Source organism: Platalea leucorodia (genome assembly GCF_965183815.1).
Source record: "Platalea leucorodia genome assembly, chromosome: 11".
Taxonomy (NCBI): Eukaryota; Metazoa; Chordata; class Aves; order Pelecaniformes; family Threskiornithidae; genus Platalea; species Platalea leucorodia.
This window is the reverse complement of record NC_138833.1, coordinates 20,531,344-20,543,986: the sequence shown is the minus strand read 5'-3', so window position 1 is coordinate 20,543,986 and position 12,643 is coordinate 20,531,344. Positions and strand designations below refer to the sequence as shown.

Here is a 12,643-nt window from a genome sequence, read left to right as displayed (position 1 = left end):
ATGCCCCATTTTGTGCTGTTTCACTGGATTATGATACAGACCTTTATAGGTGAGTCTTCACCTGCTTTCTGTGTGCTTGCTCAGAAAACAAAAATTTTGTAAAATTAAAACCAGTGACACTTGTTTTGTGGAAACAAAACGGTGAAAAATGTCATAATTGTATACAGAACTTCAAAAGTTTTCTTAACTTACTGAGTTAATACTGATCAACAAATTTTTTTTTTTTTTTTTTTTTTTTTTACTTTTTAAAAATGTTTGTGGTTTCCTCTGTGTGTAGGCTTGGTTACTTCCCCCGTCCCCCCACATTATCTAATTTCTTTGCTACTGTTATATGTGTGCTGCTGGCTTTGCTGCTTCATCTGTCTCTCCACCACGCTACAGTGCTGACACAGCCCAAGCTAGGGAGCTGAAATACTGACAGAGTAATGAATGTATGTACCTGATAAAGAAAGGATTTTCTGAAACTCTGAGGGCTGCCTGCTGCTATGAACTGAGTATGGGAAAGCGCGGCTGGAGATTCCTCTCCTTTTTCTCCCAAGTGTTCAGTTCACCCATCTAAAATCTGAATCCTAAAAAAGATAGAAGTCAAAGAAGAGTAACTTGGGAGGCTGGGTTTTGCAAGCGTGGTTGGTATCGGCTACATTTCTACATGCGCATTTAGGCATCAGCAATGCCGTTGTCAAATTGTCTGAGGTGGCTCAGCAATGTGAGTTCACCCACTTTCACTGGGGCATGAGCTCCTAATGGGAGCTTTTAAATCACTTAGGCATTTCAGAAAATTCTGTGTCAGATGCCTAAATATTAATTGGCTAACCTCTGCCAGGATGAAATGTTACATATAACATCTACAGCAACTGTGATGTTCTTAAATTGATCTGAAAAGTAGTGGAAAAGTTTGGTCAGCGGCAGGATACAGAGGGGCAAGAGGTGAACCATGTCCCTTTGAGGCAAGGTAACAACCTCCCCGGTGTCTACTGCCCAAGTGGAGCTTCACTGGCACTTTGCTGTAGCCCAGGGAATTCCATAATATTTTTTTGTCTTTTGCCAGTCTCAGGAGAAGAAACAGGAAGGCTTTTTCCTTGCCATATCTTCAGCCTCAAAATAAATTGGAGGTACTCACCTCCATTTGGTCTAATTTTCAAAGACTTTCTTTTATGCAGAGCTACTGAAGGGTGAGAATGGCTTTTTGTTACCTTCTCCTTAACTCAGTTCAGCGCTGAGAATGGGTGATCTTGAGACTTGGGAAACCAGCCGAGTGGGCAGTTAAATGCTTCTTTTCTGTTTATCAGTCATTTTCTCTGCAATTTCATCAGTACAGAAGCTTCAAGAAGAAATAAAAAAAAAAAAAAGGGTTGACGGGGAAAAGATGCCAAGTGTCTTCTGCAAAGAAGGAAAATTATTCCAGAAATAGATCAAGAAAAAAAAATCTTTTTCCACCAGCTGTCTTGGCTGGAGGATGTATGTCTTTGTCCATCCAATGACCAGTCTACGGGAGAGAAGACCACTACACCAGCAACTATTGGAGTTACAGCTTAATACCAACTGTCACTGAGGATTGGTTCAAGAGAGATTGTATATAAACATGTGTAGATCTGTATGATCTGAAAAATTATGAATGCCCCTTCGTATTTCGGAAGGTATATTAAGGAGCTGGAGTCCATTTCGCTCTCACTTGGATTAAGGACTCAGAGTAGCAAACCTCACTGACTGCAGTGGGACTACCCAGGTACAGCTGATGCTCAGGGTGCCTTGCGTCAAATCAGGGTGCCCAGGAGGGTCACTGCCATGGGCGAGGGTAGGATTCCTCTCACAGTAAGGCTAGGGTGTCACAGTCTGAGGAACCTCTTAATTTCAAAGACATGTTCATTCAGTCCTATTTACTATTTCTTTTGGATAATGTGTCTGTGGAAGAGGCTGCAGCTGAGAAGGAAGTTATTTAGTCCTTGCAGAGGTTCATACTGTCGAATCAAGGCTGTTGCGGTATTGAAGTTTTCCATACCAACCTGCAGTGCAGGCAGATGTTAGCAATATTAGCTTCACATAAATTAAAAGAGGATTTGAAACTGCAAAACCTGTAACTTCCTAGCACCAATACTGGTGGGAAACTGCGCTGGAGACACTCCGGTGCCTTGTCTCTTCCCTCTTCTTCTTTTTATTTATTTATTTATTTCTTAAATAAGTTCAGGGCTCTGCTTCTTTCAAAGAGAAGAGCAGGCGAATTTTCATTTGTTAAAGTGTTACTTAATGAAGCTGCTTTTGTGCTGTGCAGGACTGGGATGAAGTAGGAACAGAAGATGAGCCCATTTCTCCTCAAGCAGCAGTGACCTTAACTCCAGGAACAGTTCAAGCTGGTCTTGGTTTTGCACACCTCTTTGTTGGGGTGACTTGAAAATATGTGCTAACCTGCTCGGTGACTAACCCTCTGCTCCCCTAGGGATACTTTCAAGGTCAACTGGATGAACTGTTTTGTTCTGTCATCGCAGAAAGAGGCTGTTTCCTCTGCTTGTTTTGCTGTAGCAAGGCAAATGAGCCTACCCTTTCCAAGGACTAAACCAAGCAGCCATCTTGCAAAGCCTTATCCTGTATTCAGGAATTCATTTTTTTGGCACATCCTACCTTCATTTCACTGCAAAAGCTTCTGCCCTTCACACCATATTGCATGTTGTTTTGTCTGCCTCTACTCTTTTAGCATTTGGAGCTGTGGAAACCTGAACGAGTTGGCTTATCTTGCCAATGGGATAAGCAATAATGAAGCTGAAATGTCATCCCAATAACAAGTCATGAGGCAGCCTGCCACAGACTAAAACCTCACCTGGGGAATAGTCCATTAAAGACAAAACAAAAGAGACATGGACACAGTTGGAAGCATCTGTTTGCTACCTGGGAGTCATGCCAAAAAGAAAAGGCATTCAAACAGCTGGCAAAATAGAAATGTTTGGCAAGCCAGGGCCAAACCTGGTGATAATAGCAGCAACTGCTGTTAAGTCCTCTTTGGGGTAAGCAAGCTGGCCATGAGACATCAGATCTGCGGGATGATCCTCTTGCTGCAGCAGAGGACCAGGTCTGGACGCTCCCCAGGCCCCTCAGTTCCTGCTCCACCGTATGTAAATGATAACATGGGGGAAGAAGGCAACAAGGTAGGAGGACAGACACAGACTAGGTGAATCTAAACCAGAAAAGATCTGTTCCTGTATGGGAACCTTTTTTGTATAGTGCCTTTCATGAAGAAGAAATCACTCTTAGGGCAGTCTGGGAACTGCATAGACAGTTAAGAAGGAATAATACGTAGCAAAGATTCAGACCAGATGCTAAGGTGGGTATTGGCTGTAAACACCAAGTAAAGCTGGTCATTAAGAGTAAGAGCACAAGGAAAGCATGCATATGCTCTTTTTAACATCAGTATAATGCTAGCAGTTAAAGCGTCTGTGTAGACAGTGCTCTGCAAGGTAAGTGGGATAGTTGGCAGGGTTTGCTCAGAAACAGAAAAGCAGTGCACCTTCTGAGAATGGGTTCCCATAGATGGATCCCACTGCTCTGCCAGCTTAATTAGGCCCTAATTTCACACATGAATAGGTATTTTGGACCCTGCTTTTGAGACTGTCATTGAAAGGCAACTACGACAGCATTTCCTTTTTGAAGGAGATGATGGTGGACTAGGAAAACCAGATGTATTTCACACCAGGTTTCTGAACAACTTTCAAACAGTCTCTTAGGAGAGGAGATGGGATGGGAGCAGAGTTCCCAAATTCCATTTGCAGAGGTCTAGTCTGCGCTCAGGCTGCCAGCGACAGACCTCAGCTTTGCTCACCACGTGTTTGATGTGAGGGATACCTTTTGTGAGCAGCCCTCCAGCAGCAAGCCAATGTCTGCAAGATATTGGCTGTTGCCCATAGTGCCCCGGGCCATTAGTTGCCACAGGCTCCAGGGGAAGGCTTGTGGGATCAGCAACTGTGGCCTGCCTGCAGGCAGGAGTGGTTCTTTTCCTGCCTCATTGTGTTGCATAGGTAGAGTCACACATCGGAGACTGTCAACACTCATCTTTCCTTGTTCTTCCTTGACAGCGCACACCACATCCGAAGTTGTTAGAGGAGTAATAGGGCAACCTGTTCAGTTGCCTTGCTTCTATCAGGTGACACAACGTAAGGACATCTCCGATATGTGCTGGGGCAGAGGCCCGTGCCCAAATTCAAAGTGCAATAACAAAATTTTGCACACCACTGGGAACAGAGTGACATACAGAAAATCTCAGCGATACAGTCTGCAGGGCTATATTTCCTATGGCGATGTGTCTCTCACGATTGGGGAACTGAAGGCAGAAGATGCAGGTACATACTGCTGCCGCATAGAGATCCCGGGTTGGTTCAACGACATCAAAAAGAACATGCGGCTGGAGGTGGTCAGAGGTGAGTTTGGGGACCTTCATGATACAGCCAGCAGCGAGAAATCTCTCGCTGGATAGGAGTTTAAAATTGGAGTTTATGTGTACTTTTTTGTTTGTTGTTTTTCCTAAATTACATAGTTTTCAAGGGAGGTCTGCAACCAGTTGCCAATTTGAATCACATTCAATGAGCAGTTTTGATGAGAAAATAGTAACTTTTACCCCTTTTTTGCCTTTCAAATGCAATATTTAATTTCTCATTTGTAGTGGGTTCACCCTGGCTGGATGCCAGGTGCCCACCGAAGCCGCTCTATCGCTCCCCTCCTCAGAGGGACAGGGGAGAGAAAATACAACAAAAGGTTCGTTGGTCGAGATAAGGACAGGGAGAGATCACTCACCAACTACTGTCACGGGCAAAACAGACTCGACTGGGGGAAATCAGCTTAATTTATTACCAATCAAATCAGAGTAGGATAATGAGAAATAAACCCAAATCTTAAAAACACCTTCCCGCCACCCCTCCCTTCTTCCCAAGCTCAACTTCACTCCTGATTTCTCTCCCTCCTCCCCGCCAGCGGCGCAGGGGACGGGGAATGGGGGTTGGGGTCAGTTCATCACACCTTGTCTCTGCTGCTTCTTCGTCCCTGCTCCAGCGTGGGGTCCCTCCCACGGCAGACAGTCCTCCACGAACTTCTCCAATGCGAGTCCTTCCTATGGGCTGCAGGTCTTCACGAACTGCTCCAGCGTGGGTCCCCCCCGGGGTCACCAGCCCTGCCAGCAAACCTGCTCCAGCCTGGGCTCCTCTTCCCACAGGGCCACAGGTCCTGCAGGAGCCTGCTCCAGCGCGAGCTTCTTTGGGCATTCCCCTGTCCTGGCGTGGGGTCCTCCATGGGCTGCAGGTGGATCTCTGCTCCACCGTGGACCTCCATGGGCTGCAGGGCACAGCCTGCCTCACCATGGGCTTCACCAAGAGCTGCAGGGGAATCTCTGCTCTGGTGCCTGGAGCACCTCCTCCCCATCCTTCTGCACTGCCCTTGATGTCTGCAGGGCTGTTTCTCTCACATATTCTCACTCCTCTCTCCAGCTGCAGTTGCACAGTTTTTTGGTTTTTTTCCCCCCTTCTTAAATACATTATCCCAGAGGTGCTACCACTGTTGCTGATGGGCTTGGCCTTGGCCAGCGGTGGGTCCATCTTGGAGCCATCTGGCATTGGCTCTGTCGGACATCAGGGAAGCTTCTGGCAGCTTCTCACAGAAGCCACCCCTGTAGCCCAGCTGCTACCAAAACCTTGCCACACAAATCCAATACACTCATTGTGTAGCTATATTTGATGTTTTAAAAGATGATGGAATTTAAAAAGGGATTTATCATTTGAAAAGTCCTTGGAAGGAAATTCAGTTTTTTATTTGGGATTCACACCAACACCAAAAAGGCTTTCATTTGGTTTATGTCATAAGGAGACCCACATGTTTAGAAATTTTGTCTCAGAGTCTTGAAGGACTTTTTCCCCTACCTATTATTTTGCTGAGCTGCAGGATAAAGTAAGGGTCGTACAAAGTTGAGCAGAGGCCGAAAAGCATTGAAAAGCACAGAAAAAAAGATGGTACCCACCCTCCATACTGCAGAAAGACAATTTTTTTCTGACTTTTACAGAGTGTTCAGGAGTGCAATTGGTGCTGATGTACACAGCACTCTTGTATGCCTGTTGTAAGCAATATAACAGGAGAGTGGGGGAAAAATGCTGCAATCCCATGTCTATCCCTGAGTTTGAGGGCAACAGGGTTCATAAAAAAGGGCTGGTTGAAAAGATTAGCAAGAAGCTTGTATGTGAAAAACAAGATCTTTTATTTATTTTATTTTTATGAGGACATTGAGAAGCAAAATCACAAAGTTTGCAAGTTTTGGGGTTCTACCACGCAAGGTTCTGGCCGTCCCATTTCTGTAAGAGGGTCAAGAAGGGGGTGTTTGAGACCTAAAAAAAAAAAAGCAGATCTGTAAATCTGGGAATTGCTCTGGCTGGAGCATGTTTTCTGCTAATTAAACAACCTTTTTAAGTAGCGACTCTCCCACCTTCATTCTCAGTATTTTAGCAGCTAGATAATTTTCATTCATTTCCTCAGGGTTGGTTGTGAATGCTCTGGTCTATCTTTTCTCTTGGCTACGTTTTTTCCTTGCAGCCCCTCCGGTGATGACAACCACCACGAGGAAGGCTCCCGTTTCCCCCAGACGTTTTCGAAAAGCAACTTTTGCTCCCCAGACAACTTCTGATCATCAAACAACAGCAGAGACTGCTGTCCTCCTGACAACCACCGTCCCCCCAGCAACAACTGCAAGCACCGAGTCTCCAGCAGTGATTACACTGGAGAGCATTGCTCCCCCAACATTTGCTGTGACAGCAAGTGATACTTTTCCAGCAACTATGGTGACCACCAGTGCTCTCCCAGATTTTCCAACTGGGTTCCAAGCAGAAACTGAAGATGATGACATGTTCTGCTCATCAGAGTCTGTCCCTCTTCCTGAAGGTACAAAGGGTAACCAGCACCAATCCTTTCTTTTTTCTGTGGCAGAGATGGTCTGTGTTAGCCTGACTCTGGCATCATAAAGACTCTCCAGATAGATACTTATATTTGTATCTGGGAAGTTTTCTCCGAGATGCCTATAGGTGTGTCTCAGTAGGTTTAAGGAAACACAGGTCAAATGTTGTGCATGATGACAAACCGGGGTGAATAGCCAAAACAGCAGAGGGTCAGGCTTGCATTCAGAGAAGGTTTAACAGGCTGGAGAAATAATGTGACAGAAACCTCAAGAAGTACAACAGAAATAAATGCAAAGTCCTGTACTTGGGACGGAGTAAGAGAGAGTCACTCAACTATGGACCAATTTTTTTCTTGATTTGGGAAAGACAATTGAAATGGTCTGCTGAAAAGGTTGGTTTAGAGCATGTTCTGCTTGAGCAACAAAGTTAGTGAGAATTCAAAACATGCTTAAAATTCAGTACTTACATTGTCATCCCATATGAAGGCTGCTGTTATTATTAATATCTAGTTGATCAGAGTGATCTATTATCATCCTAACCATTCCTAGGTTGCTACTTTATCCACATCAGTGCCTTCTTTTCCACAGAATGACATCTGCACACAAGGCTGTTTTTTCTACATTTTTTTGGGTCTTCTATCACTTTAAGTTCTTTCTGACCTGAACCTCTGAGGACAGCTTTTCTGTATCATCTCTTGTCTTCCAGCCATAACAAAGTGCCTCAGTTAAACTTGGCAACAATTATTTACATCCACAGCTGAACAGTTCAAACATCTAACCGCTGGCCATGCTAGTAAAGTACATCAGTTATCTGGGTAGGATGGGCTGCAGACGTGAAAACTGAGGTGCAGATTTTCAACTCTTAGTTGCAGATACAGAACTGTGCAAGCAATTTTGAATGCCATATGAAGACGCTCCTAATCCATGATCTTTATAAGCATTACTTTTTACTTTGTTTCAGTGACTACTGAATTCCCAAGTACACTTCCGACTGAAGAGGCAACTGAAAGTGCTCACACGTCTCTCATGGTGGAAGATGTACCAACTGCAGGTGAGTAGGATAACATTGGAAGGTCAGAAGTCGCACGTTCAGAGAAATGAAGTTGTCATAAACAAAAGTATTGACTGTTCTTAAGAGTGTACCAAATGTACTGATAGCTATTCATTGCATCTGGAAGTAAGAGGTATCTGGGGTCCACACAGAAGTTGAAATCAGGATGTAACAATAGCTGAGAACAACATGTTTTTAAGCCTCCAAAGGAAGTAGATTTTGAGTCACTCACTACTGTCGGGTATCTCAGGTCTGAGAGAAGTTAAGCACTGGTCTTTGTCACCATCCAAGCTGAATTCTCAGATATCCGATTTGTCATCAATGTGAGTTCACTGAGCTTTCCATTTTAAATCCTCCCTGAGTGTTGTGAGCTTCGAACTTCACTGAATGCATTCAGCCAGATGTGGCTGCAGGCTCAACTCTCCAGTGTTCAACATGTGTCCTTGGTCATGATGGAAAGCAGCAGGCAATTACCACAACTATCAGTCATTCCTTCAAGAGAAAAGGAATTGGTATACAAAATCATACCATATCTGAGAAATGAACAAACTTACGTGAAGTTTTCACTTTATGTCTCTCAGTCAAGTATGAAAATAGAATGGTGCAAGTTATTCAGATGTGATAGTTTGCCCACCAGATGCCCTCAAATGAGGACTTAGGAAAGCTAAAATTCAAGGATGACGTGTAATATTTGGCTCTTAAGAGAGTCCTTTTAGTTTCAACTAGTGCCAAGAATCTCTTCATTCTTAAAAACACGGTATTTGGATTTTTGCAGGTCTTCCTTTGAGACTTACAGCAGAAATAGAGTTTAGGAAACTTCCTTAATGCCCCTGGAGAGGACTCACAGAAGAGACTAAACTGGTCTCTTGAGCATTTGTGAGGGTTTCTCACCCCTGTCTCACTTGTCATCTTTCTGATACAGTTCTGGATAATCCCTATATTCTGCCACTGTAAATAGCAAGTTTTGCAAAGGCTCTTACCTCTGGGATTCTGGGGGCAACTTCAGTTGTGACTGTGGCCTAGAAAGAGCCACCACAAAAGCAATAACACCAGAAAACGTACCGTGCTTATGTGAGTCATGTACACTCCCACCTATGCAAAAACTTGTGTCATGCGATTTCCGAGAGCCAAACCATCATAATGTGTGAAAATGCTGCAGCATAATTGAGCACTGCCTAGCAAGAGCCATAAGCCAAGTTAAGTTCTTGACTCAGTCTCCTTTTACTCTGTGAGATAATACACTAAATGGACCAACTTCAGCCTTATTGTAATGTAAGGGAAGGCTAAGTTGTTGCTGAACTCTGTATTGATGTTAGCACAGTACCTGGGAGAGAAACCCACGGTTGAGAAAGCCCTCCATCTCCAAGCACAATTCTTGCCATATGGGTTGGGTTTGCTGGGGCGGTTGGTTCCTGATGACCAGGCTCTGATTTAGTTTTTCTTCTGTCTTCACCTGCTTTCCCCCAGCAACAACCCCGCCAGCGCCACCCATGCTTCAGAGCCCAAAGAGAACCTTTGCTCCTTCAGGTATGGAAAGTAAGCAGCAATAGTTGCTCCCATCAGCCAGGCTGCAGCATGCTGCCAGAAAGTTTAATTTTGACTTGTGGGACGTGCGTGTCAGAGATATGCGCTTCTTGTGTATTTGGGGGTGGTTCTGCTGACCTACAGTTCTCTCTTCTGAGGGAAGGAAAGAGGGGTGTCGTAAAACAGGCGTATGGCAAAATGCAGTGTTCATGTATCCTTGGGATTTTTAGCACTTGCTAGGGTTTTATTACCTATATTTGTTTAGCTGCAGTGCTTATTAGCCATAATCTCTTTTCTACTCCAGTGCAAATTTCTAGCTACAGTTGCATGCATATGAGCTACCTGTGCCCTGTGCATGTCTGTGATAAAACGCAAGCACATTATTCGGTACATGGAGACAAATCAACTCAGCTCTCACAGAAAGCTGATCAGAACCGAGAAATTTGGGGGAGATCAGGTTATTCACTGAATACTCTGAAAAACTGAAAAAAAAGAAAAAAGTTATTTTTTTTCTACTGGGATTCTTTGTGACCATCTGATCCCCCCCATCACCACGTTACATTCTGGGTGTCTCATGCATATAAAATTTCCTTTCGCTGTGGTTTTGGGCACTGCAAACGTGTTATATATACGTGCCTCGACAAATGACTCATCTGGTCCCTGGTACTTTTTGCTCAGATGGTTGTTCTCTTGTCAAAACTCAGAAAGCACTACTCATCACAGTCTTTCTATACATTTGGGCATGACCTAAGGCATAGGAGCTTTCCTGTCATAGGATGTAAGCTGAGGTTTCGTTTCACTAAGCTGAGTGACTCCTCTGTTTTTAAGATGCTGCTAAACACTGGGCACTTTCTGTGACAGATCAAGTGCTCCAAATACTTAAATACTTCAGTACTTTGTAGCATGAAGTCACGACACACCAAGGCCCAATCCTAGATTAACTTTTTGTCACTTCCAATTAACTAGCAAAAGTAAGAGAGCAGGCTCATAGGATAACAGCAGAAAAGTTTGCCCCAAGAGTTCTTGAGCATTCATTTACTTCATCCCTATTTCCAAAGCTTAGAAAACTAGAACTGAATTATTCTTAATATCCCTGGATAGAAAAAAAATGCATCATCTTCATAGAGCTTTATTAAATCTGTGGTAAAAGTTATTTGAACGTAAAGATGTTTCCTGTGGTTTGCAGTACTAATGCAGCTCTCAAAAACTGCAATCACACATAAGTCTGATCACAACTAAACTGAGGCAGTTCCTCCACTTAGACTTGCACCTTGTTTACTACCTCTGCTCGCTATGACATCTTGTCATGCTTACAGAAGTGAAAACTCCTTCACAGCAGACAAGTTTCTACTGTCTTGCTTCATGGGCTGTCCCTGGGAAGGCTCCCCTCTCCTTAATGAAGACTGACATTTCACAATGACTGCCTGATGTACCATCTGTGGCGGAAACAGATTGTTCCCTTTTGGTTGCAAGGCGCTTTATTTCTCCTGCTCAGGGCCAGATTTTACCCTCCTCATTCCCTGAGAGTTCGTTACTCCTTGACTAAAGCAGTGACAACCACAGTGGCCCTCACTCCTTCAGGTGACTGTGCCAGTAATAATTTCAATCTCTCTCTTATTTTCAGGGAGTGCAGCAAGTTCAGACAACAAGGCTGAGAAACACGATAATGAAGATGAGGTAAAACTTCCTCTAAATTTCAAGAATGTTTAACTAGAAGCCAGAAGGACAGCAGGACATGCTAGTGATTTTCAATGTATTCATACTAAAGGAACAGTGTTTGCAAACAGTAGCTTGAACTTTTGTTTAGTAGCTCAGGAACCATCTCTTCATCTTTCCAGTGGATAGAGCCAAAGCCTGTGGCCATCCCATCTGGCTTGGACACTTCAGAAAAAACTCATCCCCCTGGTACCCTGTAAGAGAGGCAGAGGTAGCATCCTGGGGGTGTGACCAGGCAAAAGGCAACTTAGGAGGGTCGATACGCTTCCCTGTCTCTAATTAAGAGAAGGATGAGGGTGACTAAGCTCCTACTTTAGACACCTTATTAAGAAGTTCATGTTAAGTGGGATGAATCTAGGCTCAAATGCTTCGGAAGAAGATTTATTAAATACTTAACAGGTAATTCATGTTGTTTATCATGATCAACCTGATGTGTCTTCTCCATGTTTCGTACAGGCAAGCCCAGAAAAGCATTGCAAACTCCAGCCCAATGCAGATATTTCAGAGCTCTTAGCCACCAGGGCAACTCGCTCCTGTGTGAATAGGTCTGAAGTAAACATGCTTCTAAAGTCTTTTCAGTTTTTCTCATCTCCCTTCCAGTTTCCCAGCTATGCCATTCTCATTGCCTGTCTCATAGCGGTGCCCATTCTTCTCATATCGATACCCTTGCTGTTGTTTTGGAAACGTAAGTATCCCTAAGCACATAATTGATTAATGTTTCTGATGCTGGACTGGTGCAGATGTCCTTCTGTCTCTCTGGTTAATCTTCTGGTAAATCTGCCATGGCCCCTGTGACAGCACTCTGTTCATTTTATTGGGGTTGCTGTCCTTACTCCAGGGCTGCGTCACCACGAGGAGACCAGGGAGCATGAGTTGGTGGGGATGCAGCAGGAGGAAGCCTGTGCAAAGAACCTGTTCACTCACTTGTTGCAGGTCTGACTCCTCTTGTTGGCTCTTGCTTTATAGTAAAGTGGTCCCGTAGTTTCCTGGAATTGCTCCTGACAGACGTTGGTGTAACTTAAATCAGAATGAGACCCTTTCTTTCCCGCTTAGCCCACAGAAATTTTGCAACTTGCTGTCTTTGCTTCTGAACTCATTTGATGGATTCATTAGAATTATAGATTTCTTTTTGCCGTTGTGACATTAATATTATTTTGCTTCTAGGTAGACACACAAAGAAGTTTATAATAAAAAGGTAATCCATTTTGTAATTTCCTGTTAAAAGTTCCAATGTAATTTTTCTTAGAGGCAGGAAGGTATTTGCCACTGATTGTAATGGGTGTAGTATTGGCTTGTGGTGCTGACTACCCAAGTTGTACTACGGGCAAGCTTCAGATAGCTTCACCCCAGAAAATCAAACAGTGGATACTGCTTCTATGTAGCAATGAACAGACATCCAGAGCACTGGAGAACTTCAGCAACTGGTACCTACTGTTACG

At 43.9% G+C, this 12,643-nt stretch overlaps 1 protein-coding gene across 1 annotated transcript; it reads left to right on the top strand.

Moving 5' to 3' along the window:
• LOC309596229 (uncharacterized protein) lies at positions 1-12,143 on the top strand (the record flags this gene model as incomplete). Its single annotated transcript, XM_082324082.1, has 7 exons — positions 1-49; positions 4,062-4,403; positions 6,556-6,900; positions 7,875-7,964; positions 11,113-11,165; positions 11,805-11,889; positions 12,043-12,143. The coding sequence occupies 7 exons, from the start codon at positions 1-3 to the stop codon at positions 12,141-12,143; spliced, it is 1,065 nt and encodes a 354-aa protein (XP_082180208.1).
• Between the last annotated feature and the right edge of the window lie 500 nt (positions 12,144-12,643).